This window comes from Letharia columbiana (genome assembly GCF_014066305.1).
Source record: "Letharia columbiana isolate WasteWater2 chromosome Unknown Sc0000017_s0, whole genome shotgun sequence".
Lineage (NCBI taxonomy): Eukaryota > Fungi > Ascomycota > Lecanoromycetes > Lecanorales > Parmeliaceae > Letharia > Letharia columbiana.
In genome coordinates this window covers 716,147-737,286 of record NW_023501057.1, presented here as the reverse complement: position 1 = coordinate 737,286, position 21,140 = coordinate 716,147, and the positions used below count along the sequence as shown (strand labels likewise).

Genomic DNA, 21,140 nt, shown 5'->3' with positions numbered 1-21,140 from the left:
CCACCTCAAACAATTAGCCACCTCAAACATTTTTCCTCACCGGGCCAAAAAACGAGCGATTCTGAAGTCGAATAATTTGAGACTACTTCACCACATCATTTTGTAAACTAATTTAACCTGGCATATTATGTATATATATCTATTCTATATCTCTAACTTGATTGCTAGGGTAGAAACAAGCTAGAAGTATTATGCTACGATTATTCAGATGCCGGATGAATTAGGTTTCACAGCATTCCTCGCACTGAAGAATTAATCCCTTCATTAGTTATATCGTATCTCCATAACATTCAGCTCTTCATATTCTCCATAGCATTCATCCCTTCATTACATTCATTCCTCCATCACATTCATCCCTCCATTATATTCATCCCCTCATAACATTCATCTCTTCATAGCATTATCTCTCCACAGCATTCACAAAGAGCTTCTCAGTCTATATAAACCGAGTTTTCTCCCAAGGTCTTCTTCTTGACTACATATACCCTTCTCACCAAGGGCTTCTTAGCCTATATAAATCGGTGTCTCTCAAAAGAACTTCTTCTTTTCTACATACATCTTCAACAACATCAGCAGCAAACACATACGCATTATATCACTATAAATTCTTAGTAATGACTGCATCAGTGGTTTTTGATCAAACTCCTTTTTCACAGTCTACTCTCACTCTGTTGCAGTCATCAACCTCATTGCAGCACGTATTGACTGAACGCTGGACTATGCTACGCACGAGCAGTATCTGTCACTTGTTATCCAGTCTAGGATCGTCTTTCTAAATATAAAAATATATATCCAAGTATACCCTCACAATCACCTTGCTAGCGCGAGTAATCTGCAATGGTTCCTGAGCATCTGTCATGATCTCGATCCACAGTGGACTGCATCTAGATAAGAAGATGCCAGTGAGTTCCTGGAATGGCTGATTGGACAAGTCCCGGATCTCAAACCCCTCTTCACGCTCGAGGAGCGCTTCAGTCATACAGAGTCATCTGGCAAAGGGCAGCATCTTATTGCTACCGAAAAAGTCAAGATTATTCTTCTTCCTTTAACCGTTTCAGATTTGACTTCTTTGACACTCTGAAAAATTTGCTCATCTCGTACGGGTATGATCACATAGACTACACAAGGTGCAAGCTATCGTCCACGGAGTATAGCATCTTGGCGCCTCCGCAGGTCTTGCTTATCCAACTACCTCGTTCGGGAGGTATGCAAAAGAGCTCGAAATTTATCTCTTTTCTATCCACTCTCTCACCACCCTATGTCCCTGCCAGCTACGAGCTCAAGGCCGTCATCTCTCATTACGGCAGCAGCATCTACACTGGACACTACAAGGCTCTCATATCCCGCGAGTTTGAATGGCTTGAATATGATGACGACCACGTCAAGTCCGTATGCTTTGAGAGAGTCGTCTGGGTAAGTCGACACTCTTTGCTGCAGTAGACTCTACTTACTAGTAAATAGGATAGCCATGCCTTCACGTTGCTCTATCATCGAATCAACGACAGCACCTTGATCCATCCCGTTCATCCTCCAAATTTCGCGCCGCCGACGGATGATACTGAACCCTTGAATGACTTCGACATGCAAACCTCCGACCCCGATGACGATAGCAATGCCTCTAACCAAGACCAAGATATTCAGAAACTTACCGAAACGGTGAACAGTGAGGAAGCGCTCTCCGAACCTGAGTCCGGTAGCAACGCCTCCGATCGAGACCAAGATATTGAGCAGCTTACCGAAATGGTGATCAATGATGAAGCGCTCTCTGGTGAGCTAAGAAATTTTATTTTCGGTGTACAGCTCGGGACTAATGTCTTGGATATAGTCAAAGGATGTGAAGACTGCAGGATGTACAAGGATGCCTATGAAGCCGTGACTTTGGGCTTTGCACAATATGATCTCTATGTTGCTGGGGTGTACAACCCGCTACTAGAGGACCTCAAGGCAAAGTCTTTGCAGGATCCGAAGGTCGAGGCAGAATTAGAGTGGATCGAGGATCAACAAGAGCACTTTGACTCGGCCATCAACAACACAATGACACGCCTCCGCGAGGTGATGCCTGAGTACATGGTTGGGCATTGGGTGAGCCTCTTCGATAGCGTCTCAAGAAAAGCAAAAGAGAAGAAGGCAATCGATCAAGTAGAGCCTGGCACGGAAGTCGGCTTGGTAGTGGTTTGAAATTGGAGGCAGAAAAGAAGGTGGCCTCGGAGACTGAAGTATCTCCATGGGATAGCCATATGGAGGCGACGAAGGATATCAACTGGTCAGCTTAAGTGGAAACTGGAACTCGGGAGGTTTAGCTGGCTCGCCGTGATGACACCGATCTCAACATAGCTTGTCATGTTTATTCATGGCGGTTCGATTTATGCTTTCAAGTTTTAGAACACGTTTTATGGTTTTCGATACCTTGCATCAGATAGAGCAAACTCGCGCGTTTCCTTGCAAAGCCTGCGCTCCCCAGAAAATATGTGATTTGAACCTCTGAGCAACATGCCTCGGACGCGTGTGGATGTCCATGGATGCCTCAATAAGGTCTTCAGGGTTATGTACATGTAACAGGCATACCGGATTTCTCTCACTCAACACTCCGCTTTCACACATCCTATGTGTATCTGATGTATTACCACAGCAAGATAGTCGCATTTTTTTGCTTCGTGACCATATTTCCCATAGTATCGACCACGAATATAGAGCTCCTCCTCAAAAAATCATCACACTCATGCCTTTCACCCTTAGATATTTGCCTTTCTTTCATGCCTCAGGGGCTTGAGCGGACGAAGGTCCCTCCCTTAATACTTGGTTTCCAGCTTCCTCCCTGTATCGAGCTCTAATGAAGATCCCGTACGGCGTAATCTATGGCATTGCCGTAGAAGATATGAGTCCAGTCTTGCTTCCAAGCCTATTCAACTCAGCAATAACTTTCAAGCTTTCCTGCCCAGATGTCCGCCCAACAGCTGTGACTTCGCCTTGCAGTCTAGGGACTGCAGCAGTTGTAATGAGGAGTCAGTTGGAAACACTGTGACTCGTAATCGGCTATGGCCAAGTACTGTTGGGTTATCTCTTACCCATTGGAGATGATGTTCTTGACGGCTAAATTCTCAGCCTCGTTGAACCTACCGCCGATTAGAAGAGCTCATTTTCGAGACCCCTCATGTTGCAACGTCCAGAGAAAGCTCCACCATTTCCCAATGATGTGTCAAGGTCGACCCTAGTGGAATAGAGAAACAAGCGCAAGGGTGTTGCTTTTTATGCGTTCGATCCTTTTTACTCAATATCGTTTGATAGAAAGAGCCGATTTGGTTTGGTCGATAGCCACAACAATGTGGGCAAATAGCTGCTCTTAACATTTCGAGGGTTTGAATTTGCCTCTATGCTTTGGCCACATTTTCTTGCTAACTGGTTAATGGTCTGCCTTGACAATGCGCTGTTCTCTGTTTTGCACATCCAGCATTTTCCATGTCCCCTTCCGTTCCTTAGTACTTCCTTTTCCTCGGACCGCCCACCAGGTACATAAAATCAGTAGGTGCCTCAGCCTATTACTCGCACCGCGGAATGTGCTGCTCAAACGCTCAAACGGGTAAGAAACTCCAAGTGTCAAAAGTTGCCTGCCACAAGATGGAGTTAATGTCTGCCACATTTTGGTTGCGCTGAGATAATATGGGACTCAAAAGGTCTTATTGTCCACAGTGGCGTTCTTGGCTTATTGAAAGAAAAATGAGTATCATGCTTTCGAATCGTTCCACTACAAGGAGAGATAAGGTGCACAGGCAGACGTGTTCCATTCATGGGCACGAGTGTTGAATGCTTGGTCTGATGACAGCGAGCCCATGAAACTGAGCACAAGTCAGGAAAAGCAGACAGTCCCGTGGGATCCCTGTCAGAACTCTTCTGGAGCTGGGTGGTCGCCTTCTTTCTGCTCCTGGTTCTTCGCATTGTGGCAGAGCAAACTATGAGTATGAATTAGATGAAGTATTAGTGTGAGACTCTTGCAGCATGATTTCAAACTGCTGATTGCAGAGTTCATGCGAGTATCTTAGTACAATGATAATGTTCGAGGGTTGAATGCATATTATTAATATTGTTAGGCTCGGATAGTCCCGAGTGGAAGAGAAGATTGGCCAACCACCCAATCAATTCGTTATCAGCAAGTCCTCTATTATTTAAATACTTTACGGATTATGTTGTGACTGCCTCGGAACCGAACTGGTGAATCCCCCATTTGTTTCTTTACTGCACCTCTTTTCAGGAGTGGAGTTCGGGGATTAAAAGCTAGCGTCAGCCCATGTAACCATCAAGCCATCCATTTTGCTTCCAGCAACGCCCTTACCTACCTTACCTTACTTCTTCTACTTTCAATCAAATGGACCACAAAACTTTCTCATAATCAACGCAAATCAACTATCATCACCCTCGCCCAACAAGCTCCCAAGCTCTCCGCAGCCTCTATCTATACTCTACATCTGTGGGACGAGGACGCCGAAAATGTTCCACTCTTACGCCCATCGTGACCCTTCTCGCAGACCCTGACATAATCTGATCCTCTTGTCGCATCCTGAAATACCATCGTCTTTGCCTTCTCCGCGATTCCAGGGCATCTCCCCTACCCACACCTGTGGCACTCTACCTAACATAAAGCGACTGCCTGACCTCCAGACCAGCCACGCTCACCATCATACATCACCCATTGCCTATCTTGGATACCTCGGGAAGCCATCTGCCGGCAGCGGTGAAGTTTGCCATATGGCGAAAGAAGCGTTTCAAATGACCAAAGTAGACCCGGCCATGTCCTCGCCCGAGTCCAGTTCCCTCGATTCCAACGGCGTTGGTCACACACAGCCAATCTACGATGACAAGGTAGAACCCCGAGCAAGTGTCCCTCGTCGTATTGTCGACAGCTTCAGGCGGGACCCCCATTCTAGGGTCACTCCCAGTGGTGTCGTTGGTGCCAATGGCGCCGTCTTCGATGCCGAAGCGGCTGCACAAGCCACTGCAGATTCGCCGTTGGCCAGGAAGTTGAAGGGACGACATTTGCAGATGATAGCTATCGGAGGGTCGATCGGTATGGCATTCATCCTGCAGCTGCTTAGCTTAGTGCTAATCCTCTCACAGGTACTGGTCTTTTCGTCGCCTCTGGAAAATCCCTCTCGAACGGCGGTCCAGCATCGGTATTGATTGCATACAGTCTCATTGGGATCATGCTCTTCTGTACAGTTCAAGCTCTCGGCGAAATGGCTGTCCTGTTCCCGGTCGCTGGTTCCTTCTCCGCCTACTCTACTCGGTTCCTTGACCCGGCCTGGGGTTTCGCAATGGGCTGGAATTACGCAATGCAATGGCTAGTGGTACTGCCGCTCGAAGTTGTCGCCGCAGCAATTACAGTCAAGTACTGGAACTCCAAGATCTCTCCTGCCGCTTGGGTTGCCATCTTCCTCACTATTATCATAAGCATCAATTTGTTCGGCGTCAGAGGCTACGGTGAAGCGGAATTTGTCTTCTCCATTATCAAGGTCGTAGCAGTTGTCGGCTTTATAGTACTCGGCATCATCCTCGACATTGGTGGGGGTCCCAATGGAGGGTACATAGGTGGAAAATACTGGCACAACCCTGGAGCCTTTCACAACGGCTTCAAGGGTCTCTGCTCTGTTTTCGTCACTGCCGCCTTTGCTTTTGCCGGAACGGAACTTGTCGGTCTTGCAGCTGCTGAGACTGCTAACCCTCGTAAATCCCTTCCGACGGCAGTAAAGCAGGTCTTCTGGCGCATTGCTCTATTCTACATCGTTTCTCTAACTCTCGTCGGCCTGCTGGTTCCCTACAGCGACCCCCGTCTTATAGGCTCTTCAAATTCGGACGCCAAAGCCTCTCCGTTTGTTATCGCCATCGAAAATGCCGGCATCACTGGCCTGGACTCTGTCATGAACGTTGTGATCATGATTGCAGTCCTCTCCGTGGGTAATTCCTCGATCTACGGCTCCTCGCGTACCCTGGCAGCCCTGGCAGAACAAGGCCAAGCGCCCAAGATGTTCGCTTACATCGACCGAAAAGGTCGTCCGCTTGTTGCCATTGTATTTGCTTCTGCCTTAGGTTTCCTCGCGTTCCTTGCGGCATCAAGTAAAGAAGAACAAGCATTTTTGTGGATGCAAGCCCTCAGCGGTCTCAGCTCGATCTTCACTTGGGGCTCCATCTGCCTCTGCCACATCCGATTCCGCAGAGCTTGGAAGAAGCAAGGTCGTACCATTGATCAGCTAGCTTTCCGTTCCCAAGCCGGTGTCCTAGGCTCTTGGGTTGGTTTCCTTTTCAACGTCCTGGTGCTTATTGCACAATTTTGGACTGGCATTGCTCCAGTGCCTAACCAGGATGGCACTCGCGTGACTGGTGCCGCGGCCTTGACCGAGAATTTCTTCGCAGCGTATCTGGCTGTGCCTATCGTGCTGCTATTCTACATCGTTTACAAGGTCCTCTATAAGACTCCTTTCATGAGAAGCAAGGACATGGATCTGAACACGGGAATCAGGCAGCTTGATCTGAGGGAGCTACAGGCTGAAGACGAGGTGGAGAAGGCGCAGTGGCCGAAGTGGAAGAAAGCCTACAAACTCTTCTGTTAGAATCTCCTTCACTGATCTGAATGCATGATTCTTCATACGGCTTCATAGACACTGAATGGCGTTGGGGCAAGAGTCTGTATTGAGAGATATGGGCAGCGTTCGGATGCCTTGGGAAGGGACCGAGATCTAAAGGAGTCTTTGGGCATGATTTGAGACAAGGCAAACCGCGATCTATGCAAGGATACCCCATGGGCACGGTCGGATTTTCGGGGTCTACTTCGGTGTAATAGGTCAGGTATTCGAGATAGAGGACGCATTAGAAGAATATGTTCACCATTGAAACACTCTCTCAAGCGAGACACTGCATACAACGAACAAGAAAAGAAGAGGCCACCAGAGGCCGTGTGTCAGCTAGGTCATTATAAGATTAGCTTTGATCGAAGGGACCAGGACAATTTGTAATCTTTCAATGAATATATCTACTATTCTTAATCCTGTCACGACTTTAGAGCAGACCTCACAAGCCTCTTGTAGCCCTCCACGGCTGTCAATAGATGGCTAGCTTTCAGATGCTCGTGATCTGAGTGAGCAACCAAGATACTCCCTGGACCATAAAGATATCGCTTGTGCTTCCCCTTGAGGTTCGGTATATCTGTTCCATAATTAACTGAAACGGTCTCGAACCCTTCCACGTCACTGTCAATGTATACTGGCCCTGGAGTAAAGATTCGCAGTTAGTGTTGCTTATCTGAGAGGGTATATGAAGCCTTGGAACAGGCCGTCAGAGTAGAAACCCCGAAAACATGTCGCAAGACTCTCAGGTTAGGTACAGAAGAGGAAATGTGGGTCCCTGAAATACGTACCATAACTGCCGTCACTGAAATCAAGCTCTAGGTCCTCGTCCACCGCCTTTACAGCGTCTGATACCAACTTCTTCACAGTTTCCGGGCATCCAGCAGCAATCCTAATACCAATCCTTGCGTAGGCTTCTTCAGCGATTACGTTGGCAGCAACCCCACCTGACATGTGGCCGATATTCAATGTGCTGTTGCCGTACTTCTCGGAGCTTGGAAGTGCCAACTTCTGTAAAGTAATTAGAGCAGGCATGAGCATGTGGTTTGCATTCTGGCCAAGCCATGGATATCCGCTGTGTCCAGCCTTTCCGTGGGCTTTGATCGTCAAGATCATAATACCCTTGTGTCCAGTCGCGAGTTTGAGCTCTGTCGGTTCGCCGAAGATGACGGTCTGCCATTCCATCTCAAGGTCGTTGACCTTTCTCATTCCATCGCCCCCTGTCTCTTCCCCAACAACGAAGAGAAGGGAGACATCATTAGCGGAGATTTCTCCAGAAGCGAGCAACTCTTGAGTCGCATAGATCTGTGCACTGATGGAACCTTTGGCATCCACACTTCCCCTGCCGAATATTTGATCATGCCTGTGAATCTCATAGCCGTAGTGTGGAGGAACCGTGTCGATATGCTTCACCAGGAGTCAGTACTGCCACTCCAAGACAAGTTTTGGGTCACCGGATAACTCGGGGGAGCTTTATAACAAAACCATCGGCGTTTTGCTTCCGCAACATGTACTGAGGCTCAAGTCAAGAGAGGGTACAGGACGGGCGAACATGGCTCCGAAAGGGTGCTTACGCTCGACAGTAGAACTGGAGTCTGCCGGTTTTCTCCAGGGTAGGCTAGGAGATTGAATCTCTGCTTGTGCCTTCTAAGCTCTCCTGCTTGGGAGTGCTGTAAGCCTGTGGGTAGAGGGTCGACATTTTGTCTCTCGACTGTGTAATTGTGAGATCTGAGGTAAGATTCTAGAAATTCTCCAACGGCTTGCTCATTGCCTGAGATGGACTCAATGTTGACCAGAGTTTTATGTAGCGAGAACAACGCATTCTTGCTTAGCTCAAAGTCATTGAGCCCGACCGGCTGCTCGAGTCCGAGATTTAATTGGGATTGAATGTGCTGGGAGAAGGTCGTGGTAGCAAAGGCCAGGGCGCAATGGACCAGCCATTGAGTTATGAGCATATCGTTATCGACTCGTAATGCGGAGTAAAAGCATAGCCTGAATTGCACAGCGAAGATGGAGATGTAAAGCACGTTGTCTTTGCGGTGGCTACATATTAATATTGACTGCTAGAGTTGGAGGCCGGGGGGGGCGTGGGGGCTACTTGGGGGCTGACCGTATCTAGATGGGAGGTGTGGGCTGGTGGCACCAATGGGCATAATGGGGCATCCCATCCCTGTACATCCTTTTCATCCAGGGGGGGGTTAAAGGTTACATTGCTCCTTAAGTACCCACGCTACTAAAAAGTCATCTCATCCTCTTGTCGTCAGCTTCATCACACACATATTATCTACCACCGTCGTCGCATTGAATTGACTTACTGTTCATACTCTACACTCGTTTTGAAAGTTGACCCTACAGGCGGCTTCTTTGCTTCAGGGTCTCGTCCATCTTTTAAACTTCCCGTCTCGTTGGTCTATTTATAATACGATAAATATCCGATTCAAACAACACACTGCGAGTTCCACTACATAGTACAACACTCGATACCGCAGCTCTTACCTAGATCTAACGACTACATTTCTGGGCACCCCAACGCATATTTCCATCCCAATTTCCTCTACCACTCATCACAACGTGCTGCCTGAAACGTTTCAGCCCTGGTCCAAGAACCCAAACATTGAAATCCTTCCGTGAGCTGCCACAATTTTCACCCTTGCTGCCATCACGACTAAGCATACATAGAGGGCAACGGCCATTGGACCTCACGCGTGTAGGCGTTTCGATCCGGAGGCCCGCATTGCTGCAACCATCCATTGCATCTGAGGATGAGATAATTTTCGCCAGGAACCTGTCAAACAAACTACGAGCACCACATCTCTCGATTAGGGCAGCATCAAAGATCTCCTCGAAACCTTCTATATGCCGATCAAGTTACCGAAAGGGTTTCAACGACGCAAGTCCTCCGGGAATGCTCTGGAGGAGCTGCCAAACCCCCCTGAACCTTCGTTCCGCGTCTTCGAGCGTCCCCAAGGGAGGAAATCCTTCGATGGGGGGAACAATTATAACAACTACAAGCGTATAAGTCTGGCGCGGCCGTTGAGCGCAGGGCAATTTGGGGAAGACCACCTCTTCGTCGATGGAAGAACAAGAAACAACCCCCCCAATCGGTACGTTGCGGCGGTGTTCCCATACGAAAGTTGCAGCATACTAAAAATTGCCAGGGGCAGCGGTGGAACCCATAATTCAGCCTCCAGCGGTGGCCAAAATGACAATTCCTCGTCTGAGGCCCGGTTCAGTTCCACGTCAACACTACCATCTTCAGCCGACGTACCTTTGAACGATAGGCCTTCCCCGAATGCTAAAGACCCTTATAATGTACCGACGCCTCCAATCCCCGAGTCAAATCCACTTTCTTTGAGAGCAGCTGGAAGAGCATTTTCTTTCGGTCGAAGGAGAGCGGAGTCACGATCGCTGCCTGTACCTGGACCTGGACCAGTCACGGAACAAGCGAATTCTGATGGCTACGAATCATTCAACCGGCCAAGAGCAATGACGGAGAGTAGCTACACTAGTGGAAGTACTGCAACACCGCCAAAGCTCGATACTCGACTTGATCTGGAACAATCTGATCTTAGTGAATTTGGCAACATGTTTGACAGCTTCGGGAAGAACGAGATCAAGCTGGTGGAGGAGCCAGCAGTGCTGGCCGTAACAAATACACAGAGCCCGGTATGTCTTGAACGACTGACGTACATTGGCCGCCCCCCTAATAGTTCTCTAGAAAAACACATCACCCGCAGGATCTAGGAGTTCGACAAAACAATACTATTCTGAGCGTTCGCCGTACACCGCTTCCCCGATACAGGGCGATCGATACCGCGAAGCAGAAGAGTCCCCCCGTTCCTGGAACAGCGATCATTCGCAGGGAGACTCAACTGCTAGTAGTAGCCAACGAGCAGCAGAAGCCCTTTCTTTCTACAGCAGCAACTCTTCTGGGTCCAGACCTGACCAATTTTCGCCCAAGTTTCAGACCGTGCCACTGCCCGAGTCGACCAGCTCCCCACAGAGGAAGACACAGCAACGGCCTCCTTCTGTCGTAGGAATAGGATTGCAAAGAAATAATATTTATGCATCGCGCAAAACCTCCGGAAGAGAGTCTGCTGACTCTGGCATTTTGCAGGACGAGAATGCCAGACTGGCGATGGACTCTCTTACCACAAGGCAGAAGCTCAGTCGTCAACCTTCCGACTTTGGTGCATATAAAGACAGTGATGACGAGGTAGATAACCCGGCTGCGTCCTTAATCCCAGAGACTTCCTACCCGTCGCCGAATGTAGCCTCTGATCCTCAACAATCATCCAGGCGGAACATCAAACAGCTATCTCCAACACCGTTATTCGACAGCAGCGATCAGGACTTCTCTGCCACCCCATGGCGGCAAGAATCATCAGAGACCACACCTCGAGCACGAAAGCGTGAATTGATATACCAGGAGGAACGTTCATTGTTCGATGCATCGCCTCAATCGATAGGAAAGTCAGCCCCTCCTGCAGATTCCCAAGTCGAGTCTTCCCCAAAAACTGAAACTCAGAACAAGGTTATGACTCCTGCCCAATTTGAGCGGTATCGAAAAGAGCAGGAGATGAGACGAGAGCAGTATTTTAACCACGATGCATCAGACGAAGAGGGGGACGACTACGAAGATGACGACGAGGTAGAGCGAAACAAGCAGCTTGCTCGACAGAGAAGGAAACAAGAGGCCCATCTTTCTGTGTATCGACAGCAGATGATGAAGGTGACTGGAGAGCAACCTTCTGATTTGCCGGATGTACAGCAGCGTCCAGGCATGGACAGATCACGCATGAGCGCACCGAATCTCACGGATCGTTCGAGTACCCCAACCTTCAGCTTTGACAAGCCCCCAGCCCCCGCCAAGGCTAGTGACGACGAAGACGAAGACGTTCCTTTAGGGGTACTGGCAGCGCACGGATTTCCTTCGAAGAACAAACCTCCTACCGCTCTCACCAATTCCAGCGCAAGCATCCAGTACAAGAGCGAATCATATCCACCACCTCCATTGTCTACAGCTGGCACATCAGCAGCTGGAGCAGCTCGTAGTCTGCCACCATTTGCACGGAATCTACCTCCAGATCCATACTACGGCGCAGGCCTTGTCAACCCATCGAATCGCGAGTCTCTAGCGCTTGGTCATGGGTCTCCGGCATCAGTTCACGGTGGGCCCCCACCAAGCATGGCACCGGGTGGTCTTGTCGGGGTCATCGCTGGCGAAGAACGTGCGAGAGCTGCGCGAAGGGGAAGCCCCAACGCTCAAGGGAGCTACAGCTCTCCCCTACCACCAGGCATGTCTCAAATGCAAATGGGAATGTTGCCGGGGATGCCGCCCATGATGTCACCTGGGGAACAAGCTACTGTTCAGATGTCCGAGCAGATGAACCAGATGATGCGAATGCAGATGCAGTGGATGCAACAGATGCAGCAAATGATGGCCAGCGGAGTGCAGAGTGGACCTCAAATGCCGTTTGCTTTTCCTCCTCAACAGCAGCAGATGATGATGATGAATGCCGGAATGGTAGCTCCACCGGGCAGTATCCAAAGACCAGTGTCTACAGGCCCACGTTCTGCACCAGGAATTCCAGCAGGTACACAGGAGAAGCAAATTCGCGCAATGAGTATGATGGGTCCTACATCCGCTGCAGGGTGGCAACCCCAGGATAACAACAGGAATTCTGTGGTCCCAAGCATGATGAGTGGTGCACTTGGGGGCACAAATTCAGGCTACACGGCGTCAATCGCGCCATCCGAGCGCAGTAATGTCGGCATGCCGTCGCGCTATCGTCCAGTTTCTATAGCGCCTGCTGATGAGCATACGCAGAAATCAGCCGCAAAAACATCTACATTCACAAGTGGAATGCTCCAGCCAGGAGTGTCTGGCGGGAACAGCAGACTGTCTACACCTGGCGATAGGCAAAGCAAACCATCCTTGAGAACTGTCTCTCAAACACCGCCCAGGAAGTCGACCGCTAGTGACGATGACGATGAAGAAGGGTGGGAAGAGATGAAGAAGAAGCGTGAAACAAAAAGGAGCATGTGGAGAATGAACAAACAAAGGGATGATAGCGCGTATCTCTATGATTATCCTGCTGCATAAATCTAGGCTGAGAGTGCTTGCAGCCTTAGGCCGTGCAGGCAAAGGGTATAGCATGCAAAGGAAAAGTCGTAATGTAGGTAAAGAGTTTAGCGGGAGTTGCTCTTGGGCCATACCTAGAGAGCAAAGGACAATGCATATGCATGCGCGTGTTGTTACCTGGTAATAGGTAATTGGATTCCGAGTGTAGCCATAGCATTTCATTTCTGTTGTACTTAGATTGCATGGTCGCATGAGCCATTGGAGGAAGTATCTATCCAAATTTATACATGTACATCTCGTGCTTTCCATCGACGGTGATGTGCTGAGATTCTTGGTCTCATCATTCCATTCAGCCGTTGACGTTGTCAATACCATAAGTCACACTTAAGGCAAATTATCTCAAAAAAAAAGAGGTGATGATTGAAGCGTGGTATTTTCGAATTCACACAGTGATGACAATCAAGCCAAAGAGATTGTCAATCGTTGAGCAGATGCCCTTCGAGCAGATTGTGCTGTGCACAACAGATTCTGTCTTTCGTGCCCATTGCCACTTTTGTAACCCGCAGCGGAGTCAACGACAACCTAATCGGGTATAGTGCGTCTGGAACCGAAGCTTCTCGATAATTCGAGTCGTTGCCACCATGATGGGTAAGCATGGAAATATCTACGAACTTCGGAATCGAAATGATGTGCTTGAGATGGGTAAGCATACTGGTAGAATCGAGCATTTTCTAGAATTGGTCTGCTGGGGTATAAATATTCCCAGCAGCACCGACTCGACTCCTCATCATTCTCAAAAGACAAAAACCAAAAGTCGAACGAAGACTACTTTACATTCTGAGCCATCTCTCCCAAAACACAAGAAATCTTCCTCAACATTCTAAATCTACCACAACAGAACATACTCGCACAAAGCCAAACCAAACAATGCAACCATACCGCATCGTCTCCACCCGCTCCATCCCTCGCGTCTGCAAGGCGTCCACACCAACTCGCACAATGTTCACCACACCATTCTTCCCTCATTTCAACACCCTGGGCAGCGATTTCGCGCCCCTTTTCCGTCTGCTCGACAGTGCGACAGCCGACCTCGTGCCCTCGTCTCGTCAGCAGGCTCGTCGAACCTTCACGCCAAGGTTCGATGTCCGAGAAATTGGCGCCAGCTACGAGCTCCAAGGCGAAATGCCAGGCCTCGAACGGAAGGATCTCGATATCGAATTCTTAGACGATCGGACTCTTGTGATCCGTGGTCGGACAGGCATCGAGGCCACCAAGACCAACGAAGCAGCAGAAGCAGCCGAACCAGCAAGGGCTGTCGATAACGAAGCAGCCAACGACAACGTTTCAGAGAAGTCGGCCAGCTACCAGAAGGCCAGCGTTGAAGACGAATATGTCGATGCGGGGGCTGAGAGTGAGGCTGCTGAGGGGGCCAAGACACCTGCCAGCACCGCCGCTGAGGTAGCACCGACGGCCGAGACCAAGAAAGCTGCAGAGCCGAGCTTCAAGTACTGGGTCAGCGAACGCTCTGTTGGGGAGTTCGAGAGACGATTTAGCTTCCCGGGGAGAGTTGAGCTTGAGAATGTCAAGGCGTCGCTCTCTAACGGCATACTATCCGTCGTCGTTCCCAAGGTTCTAGCTAAGGATTCGAGGAGGATCAACATTGAGTAGGTTGGAGATGGATTGGAAAATGCATAGCGATGGTGCTAGGGTGGATAAGGCCTAGGCGAGGAGTTCAGGTTTAGCATTAGCAGGTAGAGGAACGATGCGGCAGACACATAATTGAGATCACATCCAAAACATTTTCCACACACTGGTCTATCTGATGCTAATATGATAAACGAGCACACTTCGGTGATTATCGTTCAAATGTTATACAAAAGGTACTTCTTAAGAAATTTCAAGTGAGTTCTCCACAGAGTATTATTATTATTATTCTACGTGTGAAGACAGCACCTGCCTGCTCGGGACTAGTGCTTCTTGGCAGATTTACCACGGCCTGGTGCCCTAGGCTTGGAGCATCGCACAAAGTCTGAGATAATCAAAGTAGAGTAGGTGAAAAGGGTGCTTGTATCTATATTCTATTTCATTCGTCTCTATGCTCCTAGTTTCGATAAGCCTCCGAGATTGCTCGTGAGTGTATGGTCCGCAAACCCAATAACACCGCCTATTCTTTTTTGGCTCTGATCTCCAAAGGCTTGGGTAGGTAGATCTTCCGCTCAAAGAATTTTAGGATCTCGTCGATGAATCTAGTAGAGGCTCATTAGCACCTATTCGAGGCCACGTAGACTTTGATATCAACCTACATAACGGGTATGCTTATTAGTAGCACCGCCTGCCACTCGTTCCAATTCAGTGGGACAATGGAGAAGAGCGTCTGTAGGAAAGGGGTGTAGAGTAGAGCGAAGTGAAGGACCATTGACAATGTAATGGCATAGACTAGGATCATATTGTCCCACAGTGGGAGTGTCAGAAGAGATTCGCTAGATGAGAGGGCGTTCATAGCATTGAGCATCTCAATGACGACCAAGCTGAGAATCGTTAATGCGTGATGCTTCGAATACTTGGAATGTACTTACATCGAAAGCGAGATTGTGGACGCAGCTTTTGCGCTGTCGTTCGAGAACATCTCACAACCAATCTCTGGGAACTGTGATGAACACCGGTGGAAGTGAGACTACATGGACCTTGTTAGCATCAAATGCAGCCTTGAATTTTCTCGTCATATGCTCACCAGTTGCCAGAACGTGATTTGAGGACCTTCCGAATTGAACATGAACCACCAGGCATATCCGAAGACTGTCGCTCCACCAACGTAAATGCCAATAACCATATATCTAAAGAACAGCCATCCGCTGACAAGAGCTTCATCGCGGCCCCGGGGTGGTCTTCTCATGACGTCGTGATCTGGAGGGTTGAATGATAACGCCGTCGCTGGTAGACCGTCAGTAACGAGGTTCACCCACAGCAGCTGTACAGGTATCAATGCCTCCGGCATTCCGGCTGCTGCTGTTAGAAATATCGAGACAACTTCTCCAATGTTGGACGAGATTAGGTAGCGGATGAACTGCTGGGTGTTGTTGTAGATCGATCTGCCTTCTTCGACAGCGCTTTCTATCGTTGCGAAATTGTTATCCGCGAGTACCATGTCCGCAGCTAGCTTAGCGACGTCCGTTCCAGATCCCATGGCAACACCAATGTCGGATTTCTTAAGCGCAGGAGCGTCATTCACTCCATCGCCTGTCATTGCGACGACTTCACCGCTTGACTGTAATAGATCCACAAGTTGAGACTTGTGGGTGGGCTCCGTTCGAGAGAAGAGTAGTGCTGTCTTGGCAGCCTGGAGCTTTTCGCCCTCACTCAAGGCATCAAATTCTCTGCCCGTATAACTCTTCCCTTTCAGGTCTTCGTGATCGCCAAAAACGCCAATCTGACGACAGATTGTCTCGGCTGTATTCTGATTATCTCCGGTAATGACCACCACACGAATGCCTGCCTCTCTGCATTTCATGATGGACTCTGCAACCTCAGGTCGTGGCGGATCAAGCATGCCTACTAAGCCGATCAAGGTCATGTTTGTCTCCAAGCGAGTGTACTCTTCCGTAGTCTTTGCTGAGCTTAGTAGAGGATTGGATCCCACATCTTCGACACTGGCAAGCGCAATGACTCGAAGCCCACGGTTCCCATATTCGACAACCTCCTCGGATATAAGACTTGTGAGCTTTTCATTCAGCGAGACCCGCTTTCCGTTGGAACCCAGTAAAGCATGTGTGCATCGCTCCAGGACTGACTCTGGCGCTCCCTTCACAAGAAGACGTTGTTGCGGGCCGTTGCCAACAAGAACAGACATACTCTTGCGGTCTCGTGAGAATTCATATGTGGCAAGAAGCGGATTCTTCTCCTCAAAATACTTGCTGGCATGGTGCATTCTCTCATGTACGGGCAACTCTCTAGCCGCTTGGTTTATGGCTGGCTCCGGTGTGCCTATCTTTTCCACAAGAACACGTAGTGCGCCTTCAGTGGGCTCGCCAACGTTGCTATATGTCATGTTCCTTGGATCGAAAGATAATTGCGACTCGTTACATAATGCGGCGACTTCTGTCATCTTCAAGACCATCGAAGACGACGCTGCTAGATCGTTCATATACTTGCCACCCGATAGAATGCCGCCTTCTGGAGAAAATGTCGTACCTTGTACATCGATTTCCTCGAGATCGGTGCCAGATTCATTCAAGAACACCATCTTGTTGACACTCATCTGGTTTGTCGTCAGAGTACCAGTCTTGTCGGAGCAAATCACGCTACAGCTTCCAAGTGTCTCAACAGAGGGCAGACTTCGGACTACTGCATTCTTAGCCGCCATTTTTCGAGTCCCTAGAGCAAGACAAGTCGTGATGACAACAGCTAGACCCTCCGGAATTGCTGCAACGCCAAGGGATACGGCAATCTGTCCGCTCATTTAGTACCTCAATTTCGAGTCGGACCCAGTTGACTATACCTTGAGATAGTAGATAGCTCCTTTAGCCCAGCTGCCATGTGAAGGATCGTTGAAGTGTTGGATATTGATCAGCCAGACAAGAATGCAGATGACTGTGATAACCTTTGCGAGCATGTCTCCAAAATCGTTCAGTTTCTGCTTCAACGGCGTGGGCTCAGAGATTTGCGACGTAATGCTTTCATGAATATCTCCGATAGCCGTCGATGCTCCCGTCAGAACAACTAAAGCAGTGGCGTGGCCTGTGGACACGGTGGTACCCGAGAAGAGCATGTTGACTTGATCCTGTTTAACAGCTCTCGAATCTTGAAGCGCCATGGTGTCTTTGCCAACGCTTTCACTTTCCCCAGTCAGGATTGCCTGATCAACACGGAAGCTGTTGCTCTGGATCGATAGTACTCTGCAATCCGCAGGAATCCGATCCCCCACTGCCACCGAAATGACATCTCCAGGGACGAGGTCATCCGCTTTTATGCGCTTCAGCGCGCCGTTTCGGACCACCTTGGCTTCATTTGCAGAGTACTCCTGTAGCGCCGCAATAGCCTTTTCTGCGCTACTTTCCTGCGAAACTCCAACGACCGCATTTAAAATTAGGATGGTCAGGATCTGTTCATGAGTCAGCGTACTTCCTACTTAATCAGGGCTGAGAGCACCGACAACTGCTGGATCCACGAAGGCAGTCCATCCTTCCCCGTCTTCGAACAAAGCGAGGACAAACGATATTGCAGCTGATCCCAACAGTATTATGACGAGCTGGTCTTTGAATTGCTCGAGTATAAGCTGCCACAAAGGCGTTGGAGGGTCTTCTGGCAATGCTATGGAGGTAACATTAGCACAGTCTTGCGGATAGAGATGTGATGATGCACAGTACCGTTGCGCCCATACTTTTCTAAAGATCTCCGAACCTGTTGCTCGGAGAGACCTTGCTGTTCATCGACTTGAAAGTGCTCCAGACTCTGCTCGGTTGAGGAGAGGTATGAAGCGTCCATAGTGTCCTCAAAAAGAAAGGATTGCGTTGGGACACTGACCGGCAGAAGTCCAATGCTTCTTGGAAAGGGCGTCTTACAAAGCGGTAGTGGCAAGAAGTATACCGTCTGAAAGAACGACGTGGAGGATATAGCATTCTAGGGGAAAGAAAACCTATTGGTGATTATCCTCGCATGAACGTGTCCTTTGCTTTGATTGGTTGATTTTTCTCTCTTACGGCAGAACATTTGTCCTAGTCTCATTCGTTCCCGCAGGGTTCCAGCAGAGCCTCAAACTCCATTTACTCAGCGGCGTTCATTGCCTACGAGAGAGCAGTGACTCGCACGAGTCACCTATAACGAGTAATTGCGCATTTCTATTGCTATAGAACAACATGGAGATTGTAATACTACTCATATCCAAAGATTACCAATGCTTTATGCCGTTACATGCTACGCTCGTGGAAATGGAGCGGACAGAGAAAGAAGAGCATTGGTTTCGAGAGGACCGAAACCTAGGTGCTGAATTGTCGGGCACAAGGGCAGATGGTTAGCCATCCTTCCCCCAAGCGGAACATCGATTAACAGCAAGGTCCCGATATCCATAAACGTCTTCTTAGGGTCTAGAGCCGTGCAAAGACACCAAACGTAGATTCGAGATCATTCTCTAACAAAGCCAGTAGTCAAAGTACATCGCGTTCGTTTGGGGTTTCGTAACCGTAGATTAAGTGTCTTGTCATCCATATTGTGGAAGATGGCAGTAAGCGTATGCTGCACTTGACTTGAACGCAAAGCATCTGCAGCTAAAGGCAATTGCAGGGCATTGCTACAACGATCCCAATGTTTGTTTGGGCCCAGGGTAGGGCTGATTAGCGTCGTCGTCGCTTATTGCGCGGCTGCCGTAATTTGCTGTCAAAACCTCACCACCACTCTTCTACCAAGTCTGTCCTCGAGTGTATTCCATCGATTGATACGTCGCACATATCTGCATCAAATCTTGCTAAGATCAGAAGTCACTTTCCACTTCTCACATAGACCGACTTGATACACCATGACGAGTGAGGTAAGTTATCAACGCGCCTATCTGTCCGGGCGGTCCCTCACACCAACCCCCTCCGCCATAAAGCCCGTCTTGAACAATAGCTGACCCGAGAATAACTTTTACAGCGTGAAAGGTACTCACCTATTCTCCTCCTAACAGACTTGGCGGTTGACTAAAGTGTCTTACAGCAAGACATTTCTTGCGAGGCTGTGTGAGCAAGCCGAGCGCTACGATGGTACGCATTAATTTCAGGCTCGTCATCACGATAGATCTAATACTGACATTGACGCGTTTCAGAAATGGTTACGTACATGAAGGTCAGTTAAATGAATCCATTTAACGTTCTCCATGCTCACACTACGCAGGAAGTTGCAAAGGTACTACATCTCTAGCCACCAAACAAGCAGGACAAACAGTATGAGAGGGATCAATATCTGATGCGAAGATTAGATTGGCGGTGAACTCACGGTGGATGAGCGGAACCTCCTTTCAGTTGCATACAAGAATGTCGTTGGAACCCGACGTGCTTCCTGGCGCATAATCTCGTCAATCGAGCAGAAAGAGGAGTCGAAGGGCTCAGACAAGCACGTTGGTACCATCCGCGATTACCGCCAGAAGATCGAGACAGAACTCGAGCGTGTATGTCAAGATGTGCTTGATGTGTTGGATGAATCCCTCATCCCCAAGGCCGAGTCAGGCGAATCAAAGGTGTTCTACCACAAGATGTATGTGAGGCGAAGAAGGAGATGAGCAAAAAACTCGGCATTGCAACACATGCTAAGTATGAGATTTAGGAAGGGAGACTACCATCGTTACCTTGCCGAGTTTGCGTCAGGTGAAAAGCGTAAGGTTGCTGCTACTGCTGCCCATGAGGCGTACAAGGTATGACACCTTCATATAAATGCGCCAGCAGCCTGCTCACCTCAAGATAGAACGCTACAGACGTTGCCCAGACCGAGCTCACTCCCACGCATCCTATTCGCCTTGGTCTTGCTTTGAACTTCTCGGTCTTCTATTACGAGATCCTGAATTCACCCGATCGCGCTTGCCACCTTGCCAAGCAGGCATTCGACGACGCAATCGCGGAGCTCGACTCCCTCTCTGAGGAATCCTACCGCGACAGCACTCTCATCATGCAGCTGCTCCGCGACAACCTTACCCTCTGGACTTCGTCAGATGGCGGTGACGCTGAGGCTGCCCCAAGTGGTGAGGCATCGAAGGAGGGTGAAAAGGCAGCCGAGCCCAAGGCTGAGACCTCTGCAGCTAGCGAGGCTCCCGCCGAGGCTGCGCGTCCTTCTGAAACATAGGGACCTCCATGGCCCCATCTGCTCTGACTTGGCCTTGGTTATCATCGTCACTGAAACGAGCGGAGTGGTGTACGGAAAGCTGAGATGTAACCACCAGGTCTTTGCAGTTGTCTTCCATCTTGCACGTTGTTTGTCATGCTGTGCGCGAAAGGTAGAGAGCAGGAGGGTCGTCTAGTCAGCTCAATCGGCTGAACTGCAGAGGTCTTTTTTTCTTTTGATCCATCATCCCAGCCTTCAAAGAGTACTTCTTCTCCTCGCGGAGACCCTGCTATTCTAGATAGGAGCTCGCAAATACAAAACCAGTCTCTACCCCAAGGCACATTTCGTAATACTTCCATTGTCACTGCCTATTAAATCAAATGTTCGCTATTTGGGACTGGATCCTATCAACTTTAGTCTTTAGCTTGTACTAAGTGTAGCGGTCCATACGATACTGGCAGCTATATGTAATAGGATCGAGCAACACTGATGCATAGAGGCGGAGATTGCGTGCGAGACTTCCGAAGAGTCAGAAGCTGAAAACTTCAAGCTCTACAGTCAGACAGGTTGTTGAACGAGAGAAAGATGAATCGCAAGGCTTCCTCCTATCAACTCAAGCACACATTTACGGATATCAACCAGACTAAGATAAATATTAA

General features: G+C 49.0%; 8 protein-coding genes across 8 annotated transcripts; 6 read left to right on the top strand and 2 right to left on the bottom strand.

Annotated features, from left to right (window-relative positions):
- Positions 1-915: 915 nt before the first annotated feature.
- On the top strand, positions 916-2,178 carry HO173_006091 (uncharacterized protein; the record flags this gene model as incomplete). The annotated part of the gene is made up of 3 exons (XM_037308002.1): positions 916-1,413; positions 1,462-1,768; positions 1,826-2,178. The coding sequence occupies 3 exons, from the start codon at positions 916-918 to the stop codon at positions 2,176-2,178; spliced, it is 1,158 nt and encodes a 385-aa protein (XP_037165262.1).
- Positions 2,179-4,740: 2,562 nt separating this feature from the next.
- On the top strand, positions 4,741-6,599 carry HO173_006090 (uncharacterized protein; the record flags this gene model as incomplete). The annotated part of the gene is made up of 2 exons (XM_037308001.1): positions 4,741-5,059; positions 5,110-6,599. The coding sequence occupies 2 exons, from the start codon at positions 4,741-4,743 to the stop codon at positions 6,597-6,599; spliced, it is 1,809 nt and encodes a 602-aa protein (XP_037165261.1).
- Positions 6,600-7,036: 437 nt separating this feature from the next.
- On the bottom strand, positions 7,037-8,566 carry HO173_006089 (uncharacterized protein; the record flags this gene model as incomplete). The annotated part of the gene is made up of 3 exons (XM_037308000.1): positions 7,037-7,254; positions 7,403-8,018; positions 8,186-8,566. The coding sequence occupies 3 exons, from the start codon at positions 8,564-8,566 to the stop codon at positions 7,037-7,039; spliced, it is 1,215 nt and encodes a 404-aa protein (XP_037165260.1).
- Positions 8,567-9,467: 901 nt separating this feature from the next.
- On the top strand, positions 9,468-12,717 carry HO173_006088 (uncharacterized protein; the record flags this gene model as incomplete). The annotated part of the gene is made up of 2 exons (XM_037307999.1): positions 9,468-10,277; positions 10,330-12,717. The coding sequence occupies 2 exons, from the start codon at positions 9,468-9,470 to the stop codon at positions 12,715-12,717; spliced, it is 3,198 nt and encodes a 1,065-aa protein (XP_037165259.1).
- A 906-nt stretch (positions 12,718-13,623) lies between these two features.
- HO173_006087 (uncharacterized protein) lies at positions 13,624-14,364 on the top strand (the record flags this gene model as incomplete). Its single annotated transcript, XM_037307998.1, has 1 exon — positions 13,624-14,364. One exon carries the CDS (start codon positions 13,624-13,626, stop codon positions 14,362-14,364), a length of 741 nt encoding a protein of 246 aa, XP_037165258.1.
- A 496-nt stretch (positions 14,365-14,860) lies between these two features.
- HO173_006086 (uncharacterized protein) lies at positions 14,861-18,177 on the bottom strand (the record flags this gene model as incomplete). Its single annotated transcript, XM_037307997.1, has 7 exons — positions 14,861-14,942; positions 15,000-15,224; positions 15,273-15,370; positions 15,428-17,140; positions 17,192-17,794; positions 17,846-18,003; positions 18,060-18,177. 7 exons carry the CDS (start codon positions 18,175-18,177, stop codon positions 14,861-14,863), a joined length of 2,997 nt encoding a protein of 998 aa, XP_037165257.1.
- A 371-nt stretch (positions 18,178-18,548) lies between these two features.
- Positions 18,549-18,707, top strand: HO173_006085 (uncharacterized protein; the record flags this gene model as incomplete). The annotated part of the gene is made up of 1 exon (XM_037307996.1): positions 18,549-18,707. The coding sequence occupies one exon, from the start codon at positions 18,549-18,551 to the stop codon at positions 18,705-18,707; it is 159 nt and encodes a 52-aa protein (XP_037165256.1).
- A 497-nt stretch (positions 18,708-19,204) lies between these two features.
- Positions 19,205-20,502, top strand: HO173_006084 (uncharacterized protein; the record flags this gene model as incomplete). Its single annotated transcript, XM_037307995.1, has 8 exons — positions 19,205-19,216; positions 19,321-19,328; positions 19,384-19,430; positions 19,493-19,512; positions 19,561-19,572; positions 19,646-19,920; positions 19,990-20,077; positions 20,128-20,502. 8 exons carry the CDS (start codon positions 19,205-19,207, stop codon positions 20,500-20,502), a joined length of 837 nt encoding a protein of 278 aa, XP_037165255.1.
- Between the last annotated feature and the right edge of the window lie 638 nt (positions 20,503-21,140).